Source organism: Pseudopodoces humilis, chromosome 3 (genome assembly GCF_049639895.1).
Source record: "Pseudopodoces humilis isolate 2021_Gansu_Grassland_sample_001 chromosome 3, ASM4963989v1, whole genome shotgun sequence".
Taxonomy (NCBI): domain Eukaryota; kingdom Metazoa; phylum Chordata; class Aves; order Passeriformes; family Paridae; genus Pseudopodoces; species Pseudopodoces humilis.
Genome location: NC_142202.1, coordinates 95423776 through 95444809, shown reverse-complemented (window position 1 = coordinate 95444809; position 21034 = coordinate 95423776). Strand labels below are relative to the sequence as shown.

General features: G+C 33.4%; 1 protein-coding gene across 1 annotated transcript in view; it reads right to left on the bottom strand.

Moving 5' to 3' along the window:
• Nucleotides 1-21034, bottom strand: part of SNTG2 (syntrophin gamma 2) — a 133487-nt gene that overhangs the window by 13217 nt on the left and 99236 nt on the right. Inside the window, exons 13-14 of the mRNA XM_088052630.1 lie at nt 16953-17024; nt 13338-13580 (exon numbers count right to left, since the gene is read on the bottom strand). Coding sequence (XP_087908756.1) covers nt 13338-13580; nt 16953-17024 — 315 coding nt within the window. The remainder of the gene's footprint in view (nt 1-13337; nt 13581-16952; nt 17025-21034) is intronic.

The following is a 21034-nucleotide window of genomic DNA, read 5'->3' as shown; positions in this document are numbered from 1 at the left end:
ATAGAAAAAAGCTCATTGCCTTCAGCATGAGTAGAGATCAGATCATGTCTCCAGTCTTTCCTTGCCACACCGTACCAGCTATTTTTAGGATTATACCCTTGTCCCTATGAAATCTGGATTTTTTCTGTTTCTTTCAAGGAAGCATTACTTCACTGTCATTGATGTATCATAAATCTCAGTGTTGCCTCATGCTTAGACATGTGTTTACACAAAAGTTTTGTATCTGGATAGTTTATTTTAATTAAAAAAGACCTAAACCTTTACACACAAGAATGCTCTAGAGGAGACTGAAAGCATTAATAAAACTTGCCTAAAATTCAAACTGCCATTTGAATTGGTTTTTTTAAGTTCTTTTTTAGTATAGTCTAAAACTTTTGGATTATTGTAAAGGTTTCATCACTCTAGTATTAATAAAAATAGTTAGTTACAATAAAATAAGCATTTTTGCGTTACAGTTGCAACATTTTAAAAAGGATTTGGAAAGAGCTAGGAGTAATATCAGTTAATAAGTGCAGATTAGTATTATAATCATCCCCACAATAATGGATATGTATAATATTTCTGAATAAATTAATTTGCTCATTGGTGTTCAAAGACCATGTTATTTGGCATTTAAAAGGTTTCAGTGATTGATTTTCAATTAGAATGACATTTATATATCCTTACATTTCATTCAGTAATTAAAAGGTGGCATTAAGCATCAGTCATAACTTATTCTCCATTATTTTCCAATTAAAAAAGTCATACTAGCTGAGCTCTGACTGAGCAAAGCAATTTTTAATATGAATAAAATTAGATTACCCTAATGGGTAAACATCTAATTGCTCAGCCACAAATGGTGAATACTAAAATGAACTATGCACAAATAATGAGCTTGGAGTACTTTAAAAATATTCAATATTAGGACATAATGGGACCGGTTTTGAAATTATTCTCAAATACTAGAGACAAACATAACATGCTTAATTTTCACTGTTATTAAAAATAGATATGTGTTTTGTACTTATAAAATAGACTCACAGGGTTTTCTTTACAACAAAATTAGTTTGAATTTTTCCATATAAATTTAAAAGCCTGCTCATGGCACCTCCTCAGTGGCTCTGAACAGGTTCTCAGAAAGCCCTATGGTAAGGAGCCTCATCTCGACACATTAACACTAGGACAGAGTCTCATTCGTTTCCATTTTTGCATTTGGAATAAGCTTCCCATACACTTGCAATTGTGAACACCCTTGGCTCTCCACAACAATTTTTTACATGGAAACTTAACATCAGAAATCTAGGCTCAGCTGTCTTTAAGTGAATTTTGAAAAAAAAAAAAAAAAAAAAGCACTGCGTATTAGCTAGATTAGTGAGTCAATATTCTTTTAACTCATGAAAAGATCATTAAGTTGATAATATCACTGCTCAAATAGCAAAAGAACAGTGTGTCTGACTCATTTATGACAGAATTCCTCAGACAGACCACCCGTTGCTGATAAGAAGCATGACTCTTGTCAATCTCTGGCTCTGGAATCTGTACTCCTTAAGGACAGATTAACTGTTAAGTCTGAGAGGGCTTAATGGTTACAATGACTACACATATACACTCTCTCTCTTTCCCATAGACAGAGATTTCCCAGAAATAATTCTGCTTTGAACTATGGTGGTCAAGAAACAAGTGGGCATAGCACTTAGTGCCATGGTCTAGTTAACTAGGTGGTGATCAGTCTAGTTTGACTTGATGATGTCACAGCTTTTTCATCAGTTTTTACAAAAGGGCAAGGACAAGGGACAGTTTGCTTCAATACTCTAAAAGAAAGCCTGATGTAGGGTTCTGTCAAACAGAAAAAGACATTACAAATATAAACAATGACAAGCCAATTAATTCCAAAAACAGTTTCTATGGTTATGAATTACTGTGACTCTTTCCCTCAGGGGAGAGAATGTGTTTGTAAACAGATCAGCTAACAAAAAAACAAGGGCTTTGAACTCAGTTTATCGGTGCTGGGTACCCAAGACAAGAGGTGAGTAAACACTCAAACTGGAAAATGAATGCATGGGAAAAGACAACAAGAGGAACTTATTTCCGCTCAGATAGGAGAGCACAAATATACCTCAGATATATGTGAGAGACAAAGCCTGAGGGAAAAACAGAAAGAGGGAGCACCTCATGGGATATTCACCAGGCTGTGATGAGGCCAAAGCACAAACTGGGTGGGTACCAAGCACCACTGCAGCCCAGACACAGATGTCTGGGGAAGGAAAGGCAAGGATACAGAGGAACCAAATACTTCTAAACAAATCATGACATGCAACAGATTTTTTGCAATAGACTTTTGTTTTTCCTGGAATATGAATTTATTTCAATACTTTAGATAGAGGGCTTAAATTTGCCCAAGTTTTGCCACAGGCATCCAGTGTAGTATCTCTGGATTCTTTTTTAAAGACAGAATCCTTAATGTTACTCTGATGTGAGAGGGATTGTGTTCTGTCCAAGAAACAGGAGTTCAACTTGCTTTTGTTTCTCAGTAAAATTCTTTTAAATCAATATAAAAAGAATAACTGTCAATTGAGATACCACATTCTGAGATCATCAACTAAGATTCTTAGTAAAAAATACCATTTAACATAATTTTTTAAGAATCAGGGCACTGACCTTTTTCAGTCAGTACTCCTTTTCCTAAGTTAATGCTAAGTAAGTTTTCTAAGGATCAAGCCAGACTCAGTGATGTTGCTGATGTAAGTGTAACATGAAAATGACATAGTGTATATTCATTTTAAAGGATATTGCTTTTACAACTCTAATGCCGTTGGTCCTAATGTCCTTCTTGATTTAGTTTCAAAAATTCAGCTGATGATTGGCTACATTGCAGTTAATTATTGTCTTGCATGAAGGAAATCCTCATTTTGTTTTAACTACAGTACCAATATGCAACATATTCACTAATTTTGGACTCAGACACATTCTATTGAGCAGGAATTTTAGTGTTTTTAATCAGCCAAAATAAAGAAATAATACCTACCTTCTAGTCTAAGTGAATACAAATTGGGCATGCACATGATTTTGCTTGTTTATTTTCCAAAAAGCAATTGGAAAGTTGGCAATACCATTACACTTTCCCTGCTATGCTGTTAACTATTGCATAGATATAGATATACATCTGCTCTAAGATGAGCTGTAAAGGTTTATTACATGCAAATGGGAACACAGACATTATTTCTCAATATATTCATAATATAGAATTTAACACACACTTTCTAAAACGAAATTATAACCAGAGAGCACAGCATGTAGGCAATAGCCATATCCACGAGGTGCACATATTGTATACTGTATTCACTTTAAGTTAAAATATGTGCTATGCCTCTGTGTGGAAATAATACGCTATCAATGTAAAAAATGCTAAAATATTTCTGAAAATTTGCCTTTTCTTAGAAAAAGTATTTAAATTAAAATTAACTTATGCTATGAATCCAAAGAATATATTTTTGGAGTAGAAGACTCCAGCATTGCTAACTTGAACTGATAAAATTTTAGCATCCTCCAAATATCACTTCTACTTGTTTCTTTTTATTTCTGCTACCAAATCCTTCGCCATGTTATATTTAATATTTTTCTTCATTTTTCTGTCAATGTCAGTAAAAACTGGGAGGTATTTTGTAGGACTTGTCAGAGGAAGTTAATGCCTGAAAGACAGAAGGACCTAAATTATATGTTATTTTATTCTGCATTAGAAATAAAATAATGCACACCAGCATTTAAGATACAGTGAGAGGGAGGGAAAAAATTATACCAACAGCAGATGGTTTGGAACACATTTTTGCATTAAGACTTTACACAGCAGCTTTTTACAAGCTTCTAAATCATACAGACATGAGAGGAGTAAGGTGTCTTAATGCATCCAATGTATTTACCAAAACACAGAGTTTGGTAAAAGCCTTAATATGGGACCAGTTATGTAAAAAAAAAAAAAGTCTTTATGAAAATTCCAATTTCAGGATTAAAAAAATCCAAGTAGGATGTGAAAATGAAGATAAGAGGAACCAGAGTTATTAAGGTTGTACTTAGAAATATATATATCAGCCCACACAGAGAGAGAGTACTAGAAGGCAAAATTAAACCCCTTAATTCTGAACCCAGCCTGCAAAACCTTTTAGAGTCTTTTTGCATAGAATTACTAATGCTAAACAGAAATGCTTTTTAAACTCTTTGAAACAGCAGAATAATTGAATTAAAAATGCAGATGCTTTGGCTTTCTCAAATTTTATAAAGATATTGTTTTAGCATAAAATATTTTATATATATATATTTTTTAAAAACAAAACTTTCAGAACATATTTATAAAGTACACCAAAAGCATTGTCACTCTGAATTCACATTATGTATGAGAAAAATGAAGCAACAGTGAAATCTGTCATCCATCAAAAGCATGAGAGTTTTCAAAAATTTAATCTAGAATGGACTCCCAAAGTGCAGGTGTATTCCTCTTCCAGATATCAGTAAAAAAGGATCAGTGAAATAATTTCAGTGAGAGTGTACAAATGAATATCATCTTCACTTAAAAACTGTGGCAGATCCCCTTATTTTCCCATACCTTTAAGGAATTTGTTATGTCACAATTAAAAGGTTACAGAACTTTAATAATTATGGATAGATACAAATAAATCCACTTCACTGAAACAAACCATATCTGATTAAAAATATTGTATATTCCTTTAAGATCTGCTGCTGCTGCAGCTAAAGGAATTACATCTTCATCTCTGAAAATGACTGTTTTCTACATACCTTGCTGGTATTAGTATGAAAAGTGCATTCTCTTATAAAAGATGGTAATGTAATCTGATGATTTCAAGAAGACATTATAGTTTTTTTTTTTAAACATTCATGCACATTTGTGGTTCAGCATATATGTATGCAAGAGACAATCTGGCAGTAAGATTTTTTCAAAGCAATCAAATGATGGCTCATTGTATTTTCTCTGAATTTCAAAGAAAGCTTCTATTTATTTCAGTAGAAGTGGAACTAGCTCTGTGCTTTAGAAAATACCTAGGTTTAATACATCCATGTTTTAAATGATGGCTTTCTCAGGATATTGCTCAACTTTTCCCTTCAGGTAACTTATTGAAATAACTATGTGATCTATTTGTAATTTTAAATTTGTAATGCTCATGACATTACAGCAGCTAAATGCAAAAATGGTTTGCTTAGTAGAGCACTCATCAGATAGACTGTCCTTTCAGAAACTTTCAGCATCACTGAGATTAGGCATTAAACCACCATTCAGATATTAGGATTACATGTACATGTGGGATGAAGTGAATTTTACTCCATAGGGAATTGTGTTCCTGCAGGAAGACCGAGGTGAACTTGTAGGTTCAGCTATTCCTTGGCAAGACAGATAATGCAGTGGTGGGTGCCTAGCCTTGGCTATGGCATTTTCCCTGTAATACAAACCTGCAACTAAAGTAAATCTAACAGAAGAAAAGACTTGCTATTTTCTTTGCTGAACAGGCAGACAATGGCCTAAATTGGTTGTAGGAAAAGGCAGTGAGAAAAATGGATGCAGGAGAAAAATATATAAGGGCAGCAGCTTAAAAATGTTTATCTTCTATCAGGGAAAATTCAAATTGTGTTCTTTAGCCTTTGCTTATGTCAGGATGAGATTGTGCTTCCTCATCTCGGTGTCTCAGCAATGGCTTCATCATTTTGCAGCAACTAATTTTTCCATAAAGAAAGGCAAGAATCAACAGTGACATCAACGTTAAGTTTCCTACATTTAGCAGATTTTTGTAAGCCTGAGGCAGACTCTCAGTGGCAATCACAGCAACCAAGCTGACACCGCTTGTTTTAGTAGAACCAGTAGACCACTACTGGCTAACTTCAACAAAGACAATGACTTCATTCTGATGCAGTTTGTTATTACATAATAATAAACATTTTTCTTTGGTGACCTATAAATTCTGGAATTTCACAGTTGAAAGGGGAATTTACAGAAGTACCATCGAGAGACATTCCTGAGTACACAATTCAGTTGTGAATCAATGATGCTTTGACTTGGATTTTGCTCTTCTGCCTGATTCTCCTAAATCATGGGTGGAGAATAATAGGGAACACCAAAATTAAAAACAAAATCCAGCGTCAAAATTCTAAGGTAATATTACTCTATAAATATGTAATTCCATGACAGTAAATTCTTGACAGATTTAAAAGAATCACAGAATGGTTTGGGTTGGAAGGGTTCCAAAATAGGCCCATCCACCATGGACAGGGACACTTTCCACTGCACCAGGCTCGCCAGAGCCATGTCCAACCTGGCCTTAGCCTCCTTCAGGGATGGGGCATCCACAGCATCTCTGGGAAACCTGTTCAGTGCCTTCCTGTACAGAATTTATTTCTGATATGCAATCTAAACCCACACTCTTGATTTAAAGCCATTCCCACTTGTTCTATCACTACATGCTCTTGAAAAAGTCCCTCACCAGCTCTCATGGTTTCTTCCTTATTCAAGTCTATAAGATCCTCTGGAAAATAAAAACAAAACTAGATTCCCATGACAATTTTTATCTAAATATTTGGATTTGTAAATAAATATATGTAATATATAAAAAATTATTTACATTTATTCTTTCAATAAAAATAAATGCAATTTTAAGAATATATTTTATTTTCAGAAATAATGGTGAACTTTTTATATTAATCATATTTAAAATACAGAATATAGAAACAAGTTTGAGTTCAACAGCCTTGTAAACTGGTACATTCTTTCGTTGTTTTAAGAATTCTAGTAAATGCACTGCCTGATTTTCATTTTTTATGTGAATTGTTGAATTATTAATAACTATTGAAAATGTATTTACTACTTATCTGTATGGTTCTCAGAACCTTTCTCTGTGGTAGAGAATGGTGGGTTTTTTGCATCAGTGTAAAAATGAATTAGAATCTAACACCATTTCTAAAGGTGACCAGTTAAATTGTAATTTTAATTGTAATAAGCTTTCTGTGCATAATGAAAACAATCTAAAACTTAATTGTGTAATTAAACTGAGTGCTTCTTGTAACAAACCGGTGAGTATCTTTTAATGACACTTTAAATCTAATCTAATCTAAATGCTATTTAATATCTCACCTGAATATAAGGAGAGTATTTCCTTTGTTTAAATGTTTGTCTCAGAAATTGGTTCTGAAATTAGCATATGGTGGCATTTCTGTTCTTAAAGGAATGGAAAAGTTACATACAACTGTGTTTCATATATGCTTTGCAATCATCACAGAATAAAATAAAAAAATCCCACTGCCAATTGTATTTAAGATTTTTGCAATTCAATACATTATTTGCAGCTCGCAAGGCTTATGCTGTGATCAACCAATCATGTTTCATTCAGCCTCTCAGGTCACCGTGAAGAATTAATAGAATCATAAATGTCCAATAATGGATCACAGAAATGACAATTACTTCCTATTAAGACTACTTAATTTCTGCTAGGTTTTGCTTATTTAAGTGGACTTCTTCTGGCTCAGTCTCTGAGGGTGGTTTAGACTACTATTTCTGCAGCACCAATTAATTCCCAAAATGCCCAGAAACAATGACTGTGTTTGTTTTGATGGCAGAGTTAATAAGACAGTCAAAGTTCTGAGCATCTCAGAGTCAGGTAGCTAGAAGAATTAAGCTTTGATAGATGAGTGAAAAGATAACTAATCTCTGGCCAAGTTCCAGTGGGGACAACGTCTCTAAAATCTATTCTGATTATGTCTAACTTGAGTTGTAGTAGGATCAATTCAAAATGCCACTAAAGAATGACTAGAAAACACATTTTGTATATAATGTTGCAGGAGACAGAGGAAGTGATACAGCACACATCAGTCTCTTAGTGACTTGTTGAACACTCAAATTCAAACAAATATAAAGGCATGTTGCTAAAATATGCATTGAAGTTCTGTTTTCAAAAATAAATTATTTAGAAGCCATTTGAACTTCTATGTAAGGGATTTTCTCATCTGACTCCTAATTTTGAAATCATGAGGAATTTATAATTATCTCCAGAAGACAAATAATAAAAACCTAACTAAATTAATTCTGGCTCTTTCTTGAGCTGCTCAGTGCATGGTAGCTATTTATCCACCAATTTGGTGAAAATGTGAAGTCTTAAAATGTCAGTGCCATTTTGCACAGTTCTTTCTTTTTGATCTTTTATCATTATGTGGTTTTACATACCACAGAAGCAAGTATGTGGTTTAAAATATAAACACTGGTTTTCATGTTATGAACCAATTACTGCTTGTGACTGGTTAGTAAGTAGCATGTATGCATACAGTTACTATTACACTGTTATTTTATACCATATAGGCAACTGAATGCTTTTAAAGGGAAATTCTGAGAAAAAATACTAGTTTCCCTGAAAGGTTATTGAAGTCAGTTGGAAAGAAGTTATTCACTTCTGCATGTCTTAAATGAGTTGTAGTGAACCCTTTCAGAGGATTTTTAATAAAGATATGCATCTAAAATTAAGTAACAGTCTAGAACAAACAGCAAGCAGTTGTTGCAACAAGGAGATGTTGCACAGATTATTTCCTGAGCTGCAAAGGAAGCATAAGAGGGAAGCATTACATGGACAAGTTTTATAAAGAAATCTTTAAACCCATAGCTCTTTACTTGAAAACCAAGAAGTGAGAATCAAAACCTGTCAACAGTATTCTGAAAGGATTTGTACAATGAACAATGTATGTTTCATGGAAAGAAACTTAATTTTCTCAGATTAAAATCTGAGAAATTTCTACATTCATTTTCTCAGATGAAAATATTATGAATACCTTATAAGTTAATTCAAACTGATGAACTAGCAAAATCTATGACAAGGTATTACAAAGAAATTAAAAACATGGATAGAAGAGAGGATACCAAAAAGTAGCCAGGACCAGACACTTAGTGTAAAATAGTCCATCAAGCAATAAGGTAAAGACATATAAAGCTGAGGAAAGGTTATTGAGTTAAGCACTTCTTCAAAATAATTACATGATTTTTTGGTTGACTGGTCGGTTTTAAACATCAATAGATGATTGCAGACTCCTCATGTATTTAATACAGATCAGCCTGAAGAACACACACTGTATTGGGGGAAAAATGGACCAGGAAGATAGTGAACTAAGCATTGTATAAGGTATGTCACTCTCATGTCTGTCATCTTTATTAAGCGTAGAAGACTCAAGTTCACAGAGGAAAACAGTGACTAGCTGGAAAAACTAATCTGCAAAAGCAATTAACTGTTACTTACAAATAAAAACAAAATTATCAATTGCACTTGTCTATTATTTAATTTTTTAGGAATCATGGCATTTTAGCAGCACGATATTTGTAGAAAGAAAATTAAAAGTTTAATGTGGAAATCCTATAGAAATGAAGCTCCAGGTCTGCATGCACAATTATTCCCAATCATTATTTTTGCTTTATCCAGGAACAGACATAATGTGTCCGAGAGCAATTCTGAGTCCTATATGCAGCATCAAGAATCTTACTATAGTGAATGGTTTGGTGTTTACTCCTAGGAAAATAAAGACATGTCAAAAATGCATACAAAAACATAAAACATCCACAGAATATGGGATTTACATTAATTGATTTTAAAAGAGGGGAAACACAGGATAACCGCATCATACATTTATGTTCATTATAAAATGGTTTTGGATTTCCAATAGTGATAAGCGAAGTAATCTGCAACATTAGTTAATCTTCATTTGTTTACTTTGTTTGCTTGCTTTATTTACTTTGATTTTATTTGTAATATATATTCTTCACATCAGGACCCTGTATCACAGGAATATGAAGTTTATTGCTAACTTTTCTCTATATATTCATATCTCTGACTTGAAAAAAATGTATTATAATTTTATTTCAATTTTAATTCTCTGTCAATGTCAGTCACTGAATCATGAAACAAAATGGAAAGAAGTCAACTAGAAGTACTTACCTTTAAGCATGGAAAATAATGAGGCAGCAAAACTTCTTGATTATTCTGTTATAATTGAATGGAATACAGCTTATTTGAATTCTTGGAGTAATTAATATTAAACAAATATTTTGTCCAAGTAACACAAATGGTTTCAATACATTACGTTATTCAGCTGTATGAGGATTGGAAAGAATTTGCAGCATCTTCATCACAGATGGAAGTATGAAGGGAAAACTTGTGTTAGAATTGCTAGTGAGGAGAGTTTGTAACCATGTCTTATCACTGTATGCCAACTGCAGCTACTTTAGAGCCACTGTGGAAGATAATTTTTCCACTGCATGGGTTTTTCAGTCTCCTGAGAATTCTTTCATTTGTAAAACAGATTCCTCTCCTCTGTCCTCTTCCAGCCATCAAACAAAGCTTACATGTACAAGGTTTCAAGATGATAAAACTGTTGGTCTAATTTTTCTATAGGTGACAGTAAAATATATTACTGTCACTCTTTCCCCTCTGTCCACTACCAGATACTATTCCAATATTCTCCTCCATCCTCCTGCTGAACAGAACTGATCCAAATCATCCCTTTGAGATGTTCCTGCATTAATTTAGTAATCATATTCAAGACTCAGATGAGTCAATATAATTTCCTTTGGAAAAAATAGTCTGAGGCAATGGAGGAATACTGATTGAGAAATTTAAAAAAGACATTAAAAAAATGTGGAATGATATCCTATGCTACTGACAAGATCAACCTGAAGGTTCAAAGAATTAGTAAGAGCTCTGGAAAATGCGCTAGTCTCTGGTTTTTGAAGATTTTATACACCATAAAAATAAGGAAAATAAAAGAAGAAAAATTTCCTAATCTGAGCTTCATTTATTCTTCTTGCACTGTTCAGGATGTTCCAGGTGAGACAAACATTTTTGCTGGGATCTGTGGGAGATAATTTAACTTCAAGATATGACTGAGGGGATTTCATTGCCTATCTTCCACCATTGCAATGCTGACTTTTATCAGCTTCATGGAAATACTTTTTAACAGCACTTTTTCTCTCTTTCAATTGCCTTTCTGCCTTAGTTCTACTGCATTTTTATTGCCCCCATCTATCCAAGTTATGCCATCAGCAACCACAACAGTTTTTCTGGGAAAAAGATACACATATTTCTAGTACATGGATTCAACATCTGTTTGTTTGTTATCATTGTCTGCAAGTAGATTAATTTCACCAGGGTCACTGAATTTCAGAGTTTCTTGATAAACTTTTTGTACATAATTGCAGCTTGAAATAGGGCTATAAGATAGCTGGAAGGGGAACAATAATGTGAAGGTGTTTCCTCCTGCTTTATTGCATTCTGTCATCTACTGCTGCTACCATTTTCAAAAGAAATCACACAACATGGGCAGATAAAATTCAGGAGGACCACTGCATCTTATCATTTCTTTTCATAAACTGTGTAAGGACAGAATCTTCTCAGAAATACAGCTCTCATTATAGAAACACCAAGTACAAGGGGTATGTACAGCTTAAGATTAACAAAAACTCAAAGGCAAGATCCTAACTATACTCAACAGTAAACAGGACCAAGTCCCATTTAAATAAGAATAGCTAAAATGACAGAGTACAATCCAACAGCTGCCATGAACCTTGCCCAATCATTTATGACTAAAAAATAATTTCCAAATTTCTCCAAAAGAAAGAACTTTTACAGACTGACATACCAGTGATAAGCTCAGATTTTTCTGGATACTGGAATGCCAGTTCTTTTTCTATGGCTTGAAATGTTCTATGTAATATTACATTGCACCTCATTCATGCTACTCTTGACATCATTCTCAAAAGAAAGGCACTCACAACAGCATTTATGCTTTGAAGGAAGAAAGAAAATAGTGCAGCCGAAAGACTTTTCACTGCTGGAGAATGATCACAGTACTCTGAACTCTACTGACATAGTGGTTTACAGTAAATCTGAATGTATCCAACCATGTGAGAGAAAATTAAGACATAGGAAAACACATATGGAGACTTGAGCACTGTAATCAGGATTTTATTTGAATGACTTTCCTAGGGGCTTCAGATAGGTTAAACCACAGATGCAGGAAATTTTAATGTCTTTTGTGTAAAGTGAGTCTATATGACTGACTCAAATGACAAAAGATCATTCCACAAGCAAAGAATCATTCCTCAGTCTTAAGGATGTAAAGGAAAAGCAAGTTTTGAGATTTAATAATAAATATTCAGAAATTTAATCAGATAAGTAGCTAGCTAATCTCCATACTTGTTATACTTAATTTTAATTATATGTTATCTGTTTTTTATATGGATAATAAATATGAGGATTAAATGGTTGGTCAAACACTTGTATCATAATTTCTTGAAGAGTTCATGTGAAAAAATACTTTATGCATACTCAATATGCATTTTTATTCCCTCCTTGATGCCCAAGAGGATTTCAGAAAAAATCAATTTTTTCCTAAAGAACTGCACAGCTTCTCAGAAGTTTTGGATTAGGAAATGTTACAAATTTTTTTTGTGCCTTCATCAGTCTAAACAGACAAACAGAAGAGAACCCAAAAAACTCTTTAGAATGCTAGAGATTTGGAAATTTAGACGAACTAATTAACCACCTGCAATAGGACTCCTGCTCCTTGCAAGTCATGTTTATACAGTCATCCAGTGTTCTCAGAATTTCAAATACCTCTAGGAGGTCCACAGGGCACTGCAAACCTGAGCATACAAAATCAGGCTGGCATTTGTGTTAAACTGTGTAAAGGTATTTTTAACTGGAGAAGGCCTATAGTCTCAATGCATACACTCCCATAATATTTGTCCAGTTCACTTCAGAGTATGGATCTAGATTTACTAGTCATCAGAAAGTGATAATTTGCTGTTTAATTTTGAGAATTCAAGACTATTACAAACTTCTTTTCACTTTTATGCTGTCTTTAAACTCTTCTATTGTTAACAAGGACAATCCCAAATCACAACTAACAATGTGAGAGAAAAATATTTCTTCTTTGAATACAGACTCATTATGTAAAACATAACATGTTTACCTTATGCAAGAGGAAAATTAGCTTTCTGGAGGAAAATGTTCAAGGAGTGAATAAACTCCTGAGAGTTTTCCATTGGTAAAATATATTAATTTCCAGTTTTTAATAATCAAGGTGAACTTACGAATGACTTTCAATTTTCTATCTGTAATAACATGCTTATTGACTGTTATTACACAGTCATTGACAGAAAAATATTTGATGTGATGATGAAGCTTTCAGAAGTCTTCAGTGTATTAAATGTACTCAGATCCTTAGTCATGGAGGACATCAACTGAATGCAATTATTAAACATACAAAGAATTTAAACTCTTGTTGTGCTTATTTTACAGATTAAATGATTTAAATTGTTTACTACTTACCCCTGTTCTTTGAACTTCCAAGAAAATTGCTCTTTGAAATGATTTCTCCCACACTGCCAATTCACTGCCCAGCTCTACGTTGAAATAATGGCTCTTGCCATGTCCAACCATAACACTGAAACAATACGGCCTCTGGTCTTCAAGATCGAAGTCCTGGTGAATACCTAAATACAAGTTTGCTTGTAGCCAGCAATCATCAGCAAGCCAGAGCTGAAAGACATGTTTCAGTATGTGATTCTTCATCTGGCAAAACCAAACAATTGAGGCAACACTGTCTTCTGTAAGTGATGGGTACTTGGATTATACTACGGCATCATGTCAACAATTATGTTGAAGAAATGTTCTAGGAGTTAAATAATTATTTCAAAGACACCTTCTCTCTTTGCTTCTTCTTTGCTTTATGCCCCGTCTTTTAATCCAAGCAACTACTGCAGCTCCAAAGTACTGTCAGAATAATGTAAGCAATACATATATAATTTAAAATGTGTTTGTACCAATATATTGCTTACAGTGAAAAAAGAAGGAAATCCCTGAATGCTACAATACATGCCAAGAGCTGTGTACCAGCTCGACAGGAGGCTATAATTACTCTGTTCTATTTGGGTTCCAATATTCTAAACCCCAAGGAATGCAGTAATTTAACAAGCACCCCAGGGCTAATTCTGGAAATGACAACATGAGCATGTCCTCTGATAGCTGGCAATGCTGTTCTGTAATTACAAGGAGACTGAAGCAAGATCCTGCCATAACCTTCAAGATCAAGAGAAACTTTGCATTAAACTTTCATAATAAAAAATATACCTGCAATAGAATGTTTTGTAAATGCAAACAAAGTACTACAGGAAACTTCCCTAATATTTCAAGACTTCATTGATTAACATAAAGGAAAAGAAAACTAGATTAAAAAGCTACTACTTATATATCTAAGTACTTTCACAGCCTGAATTTCCAAATCACACGTATTTTTATTTTTCTATTTATTAGATAGACCCCTTCCCTATCTCCATTTCTCTGTGATATAATGGGCCAGAAAAGACTGAAACCCCAAAATAATTAGCAATGATTTCTGGGGCATCTTGGAAGCAGCACATATTGCAACCACAGTACACATCACTGTGTTGTCAAAATTGACCCGGCAGCTATCTGAGGAGAGAACCGATTTGAAGAAGCTCACTTATTTTACAACACTCCTTTGCACTGTTGAAAAGGAAGTTGAACAAAATTCCTGCATATATTCTGGTGTTTAGCAGCTACGGAGTGACTTGCATTATATCGGCTTCAGGATTCAGTGCTGCATATCCTGGCTTGTAGATTTACTGTATTAGCTGTTTTAGTTTTTGTTTTTTTGCTGTTTTTTTTTTAATTTGCATGTGAAAATACCAGGCAATAAAAGAAAATAAAATGTTCCTAAGTGACTTTAAAAATGTACATGATTACAATAAGAGTCTGAATTATGAGGCAAGCTAGAAGAATAAACACGTGATGCAAGACATTACATTTCAAATCATCTGGTTGCTACCACCAAATGACCAGAAATATGCAAGGGCATATTTTATATATATATATATATATATATATATATATATGCATGAATTTTAATTCACGTATTTGTACGTATGTATTCATACACCCAAATCTAAAATATATCAAACATTCTGTTTTAAATTTAAGATCCATATTGGATTCTTATTTACCATGTTCAACTCTTGCATCATAATAAACATAGATGAGAAGTCAACAATTAGGTGTGTAAAAAGAGTACTTCTCCTTAAAATCCATCTTTCATGAGAAGGTACAATAACACTCCCCTGCAGTTTTGCACTACTTCTAACCAGCTTCTGAAAATCCTTACGAACACCCTCCCCAAATGGCAGCTTTTACAACATAACTCTATCATGTGTAATGCAGAAACTTTAATCCCTTACAATTTTTTTGGATTTGTTCTGTTTCCCTCATTGTCATTTATACCAAAGAATCAACAGAAAAGAGGTTAAGGAGTTCAATTTGAGCTTGTGCACTTTAGCTTACGTATTCATGAAGACTGGCAATTAAGCATTCATTTATTAAAATGTCAAGGACATTAAAGAGTTGAATCTTGGGTAGTTTATTTCCCTACTTCTTTTTCTTAATGAAAAAGTACTACAGAAGTTGCTGTAAGGACAGAATATCCTTGAAATTACCATAATATTCCAGGAAGAACTGAGTTTTAGCAGTAATACTTCTAGGAGAAAAAAACAAAACCAAAAACCAAGCCACAGCAAAATCTTCTCAAAAGGCTTACTGTCTACATACTTCATTGGTGCCTGACTTATTTATGAACCAAAAGTAAAATTATAAAAAATATGAAGGAGACTAAATAAATGATCTGTGACAGAACATTTACTTTTGTTGGTATCTTAGCGATGGGCAGGACCTGAATTTGCCCATGTGCTCCCAGCTGGAGACATGGTCACACAAAAGCAATCCCATTCCTACAAGAATATGGCTCTTCTCCAGCTCAGCTCCAGTGCCTCTGGAGCTGAGCTCTAGTCCTGAACTCCAGGACTACTGTTTTCCTGGCATGGCAGTGCCAAAACACTTCCTTCCCATGTCCTGAATAACTGTTGCACATCAGAAAAAAACACAACAAATAAAAAAGCCATTACAACACAAAACCCACCCCCACATCCCAAATTAAACCAAAAAAAATCAACCCACCAATGCTAAACAAAAAACCTTAAGCTGCTTCAGTGCAGGATCTGCTACAGATAACAGCAACAACTAGCCTTTCGATGACATCAGTGCATGGTCAAGGGAGAAACAACAGAGAAGGGCAGCAGCTGGTGAGAACTAAAGATGACCTTTAATTTTTCACTGAAAAGATGATTTTTTTTTTCCTGAAAATATTCTTTACTCTCATAAGCAAACACACTCTCATCCTAGCATAGCCTTATGTCACCTGCAAGAGTTCTGTTTTCGCTGGCGAACAAAATTAATCTATCTGATGCAATTTATTAGACAATATATTCTGTAAGTCAATTATTTACACAAAGTGCTAAAATTTTGCCCCAAATCTTTGCTAGGGACAAGCTAGACAAAAATAACAACTGTGTCTTGTTGAGGGAAGAAAATTAGTTCTATGGGACACAAAACAAACACGTTTCCCTTTGTAAAGAGAAACACACTATAGTACTTGATACAATAATCAATACATATGATACAACAAGGAGATAATTTTATATTTTACTTAATTAAATGAAAATATCTTCATATAGATCAAGAATTACAGTAAGAGCATTTTTTGTCATATTTACTTGAAAATCTGACCCCCTAAGAAAAAAACAGTATCATTATGCTCAGCAGTGTGTTTCACTGATACTTCATACAGCTCTAATACTGAAAACTTCAATAAGAAAGCATTTTAGTAACTTGTTCATTTGGAGCTTAACCCATTTTCCATATTCTCTTATACTTGCACAGCTAATGCACTAGCAATTGCAAACAGTTTTTTATAACAACAGATGAACTATTTCAATGCTAATTATTCCTAGTTAAGATTAATTTGAGTTTATCAACACCAGGAAAAGGTAAACATTCTTTACTAAATAAAATCATTGGAACCATTGGCAAACCTACCTTGTGAATTTTAAACAGAACCTCACAGAGGTTATATATTTTTTCAGCTCGTACCCAGTCTAGTGTGCTTACCTATAATATAAAAAAAAATTATCAACATATTCTGTATTTGAAAATCCTGTTCAGATAAAGAAAACAAAAAAGGTTTCACTCATCATTATTCTACTGGATCCTTTAAATACAGACACATCACTACATTTAACATCCAGCATTTAGAAAAGACTGTCAAAAAGTATTAAATTTTTACAGACACAAGAATTAAAAGGTGTTTTTTCTTTTCCCGGTATGATGGAAATCTCTTTGTAATCTCTATGGTTAGTTACATAAGCATTTTTATTTCTCAAGATGCTAACACAGAGATCTCAGTCTCAGAGTCATTCAGCTTCACGACTCAATATTAAAAAAATCTTACGATCAATAGACCAAGAAGTATTCCTAAATTTAGTTTTGAGTTTACATGCACTAAGGAGGCACTAACTCAATATTTAGTCTAAAAATAGAAAAGGACTTTGTGACTGAAATATTTAAAATCAAGAACAATATCAACTGTGTGCTCAATAATATGAAAACACCTGTTTTTTTTCTTTTGATTTCATTACTTAATCCTGTTGACATGACAGGCTGTAAATATCCAACAGCAAGAATGATGTTTGAAGTTTTTACCAAAATTCTACTTATGATGTGATAATCTGATAATCTGTTTTCTTTTAAAAACAGTACCTAGCCTACATAGTTCAAGGAAAAAAACAACAGAAGTCATAAACAGGAAAAATTCAACAGGAATATGTATTGTTTTTGCTTACATGTTTTAGAGCAAAATTTAGGCTCTTGGGGAATGCCCAGGAATGGCTGATCAACAGATGATGGATTTGACTAGGTTGTAACTGTGCAGCTTTTGGCATATGGAAGTAAGTGTTTTGGTAACTTTAGTAGTAACTTGGATAATTTAAAATTCTAGGGCTGATACAACTTTCTTATTCCCTCCCCTTACCCAAAAGGAAGAAAACAGTAAAAATAGAAGATTAAAACTATTAACATAAAGAAAAAGTTGTTTGTCAAACATCTTGTATATGTGGATGAAACTGAACAAGAAAAACTATGAAATTCAATAGCAGATTCTTTTTCTCTATGTTCACAGTAGCACATAATTCACTTTTAAAAACATCTAGCATTTCTCCTGATGACTTGCATGGAGACATCGACATGTTCTGGTTCTTTTAAAATTAATTTTAAAGTTTAGTTTTCAAGTCTCTTTAAATTCTAAGCTGAATTGTGATATGTTGATTGTAATAATTTGATGAGAATGCAAACCACTGCAACACTTACAGGCCTCTGATGGGATTTCTGTTGATTATAAAATGCTACTTCAGAATCCTTTGGAGAAGTAATGTGGACTTGGTGTTAGTTTCTTTCTAATCTTAACAATCTGAATTAATTCTTAATAATCTAGCCTTCTCCCAGTTTCTCTTAGTCTTGGATTAATTTTTTGGGATTATTAAATTTAGATATTATGAACCACTACTGAAGTGGGACTGAAGAGATCTGTAAGTTCTAGCGCCACATCTTTTCAGGCTATAGAGGGACTCTATAGGATTCTTCATTTCACAGTTTCTATATCTTAACAATCAAATGGCAAACATCACTTGAATACAATAAATCCACTAGAACATGTAAAACAGGTTACACAGTTTGTTTTACGCTAAGCAAATTAAAGTTAAAAAAAATTAAAGCTCATAATATTACATAGCTAATTTTAAAATTACATGATAAAAGCACGTAGCACTACTTAAACTTTTTCAAATTTAGATCTAATGTCAGCTGGTTTAGAAGTTTAAAGAAATTTTATGTATTAACTTGTCCTCCCATTACTTTATAAAAGGTAGCAATTTTTAAAGACATACCTTTCTATTTTTTAGGTTTTCATTTCTATTTTATTTCTTGTACGTCCATTCAATATTTTATTTGCGTTCTGCAATTTTAAGTATTGTACAAATAACAAATTATTTAAGTTTTGAAACAGAGGACTTATAAAGCTAATTCATCAAGAAATATACATCTAACAGCCTCACAATAGAGTAAGTACTGCAGGTCTTTGCTTAATCTTATTTCCAGGGAAATATTTTGTACTTTGATGGTTGTTTTGAAAAGAAAATAATTAAATAATATATGTTTTACCCCATTACTGTTGATCCTCCAACGGGGTACTCATGCTTCTTACAAAATAAGGTTTAGAGTAGAATGGGGGTAGTTCATTATTTGGTCTTGAATTTCTCAAAGGGAAAGGATCTTTTCCATCTCATCTAACAACAGGAGAACCTTTTATTGCTGTAAGCGGCTAGACACAGAAGTGTAAGTGTTAATTCATTTGCTGTTTTTGAAACTGAGTTTGGTGACATGGGCTGTGACCTGAAAGCTGTTGAGATATGAATGGACTTTAATTTGCTCATACCATTTGTTTTGATTCCTGAAGATTAATTTGAACTGCTGGGGGTTTTTGCACTATTAATAATGGACGAAGGTGACACTGCTGTGCCATTAAATTCATTCTGAATACTTCAGACTTCTTCCCATTATTCCATGCATCTCTTTGATCTTTTGATGCTGTGTAACCTCATATGACTTTTTCAGCATATGCAGGCAGTGACAGTGACAACTGCTGGCACCTTCATAAGCCAAGGTTTTCTTTACCTGTGTATGTCAGAGAAAAGCTACCATACTTACAGAGTGGAACAGTCTGAATACCACTGTGTGCAAGGTGCTCAGAACATAAATGACATGGTGAGAGGAATTTTAAGGAGGCAAAATAAACATATTACAAAAGAATACTAGAATCTAAACAGACAGTTGACATTATTTATAGTTTTATCAGAACTATCATAGTACGTCTAAATTTAAAATGTTACTATTATAGACTGTTTTACTTTCAAAAAACCCACAAATAACCATATCTTCCTAGTCAAGGAGAAAAACTGGAAATAATCAGGGAAGTTCATGAAAATTGCAATATCCTTCATTTGATTCAAAGAATGTTCCAGTTTATTGCAGGTTATCCATCATCACACATGTAATAACTGGGTAATAAGTAAGTAAGATAAATGAGATACTCAAGTATATTTCTTAGGCAATAAAATAGTTTTTCTCATTATTTCCCCTTGGAATTGTTCCTGCAGGTATTCTATACATTGCAATTTCTTGGCATGACAGTATTATTATTTTTTCAAAGCATTTGACAAAACATTTCAAACAGCTGTATTCAGAATAGATGACTTAATAAGACATGCTTGAATTCATATGAATTTAGTTCAGACAGTTTCAGAAATAGTGTCAAAATGCAAGAGAGTTTCAATTAGCATTCAGTAAGCTTCTACTTTAATTCATGCTTGTCAGCTATATCAATTTATGACCAAGAGGAGCTGAAGGTTGTTATTTATATTATTGGCAGACCAACTCCTTAGCTAACCCAGTGCAGTATCTATTGAATATTTGGTTCTGTAGACATTTAGCTATATTAATCCTTTCAGGAACACTGAAAAACTCAGACATTTGTAAAATCACAGGTAACACTGAGCTTATCAGAAAGATAATAAAACCAGAGTTACAAAAAATAGGAACCTGAAATTACAATTCTAAGTGTTTAATGAGGGGCTGAAATAGGTACATGGAGTTACAAAAGTCCAAAGTGTTGCAGAAGTGCTTTTTACTTTAGCATGAGTTTCTGCAATTTCCTCATGGTTTAAAATCAAGCATTACAGTGGAGTTCTGAAAATAAAAAACACTGGTAAAATCTAGCTTTACACAGATCAGGTGATCTCAGCAGCAGTTCAAACTCATATTCCAAATATACTTACCTTTAAATATGTGTGTTAATCATTGACTTTTCTTAAAAAAGTTATGATTTAAAATAAAGAAAAAACAATAAAATTAAACTCATTTTGACACATACATGCAGTAAACAATTAGGTTACGAAGTTACTCCCTAGAAGAGAACTCTGCAATTATAAAATAGGCATAAAAAACTTTCATGCCTTATCAGAGATCACCACTAGATAAAGAAATATGGGGTGAATGTAAAAAGAGACTCA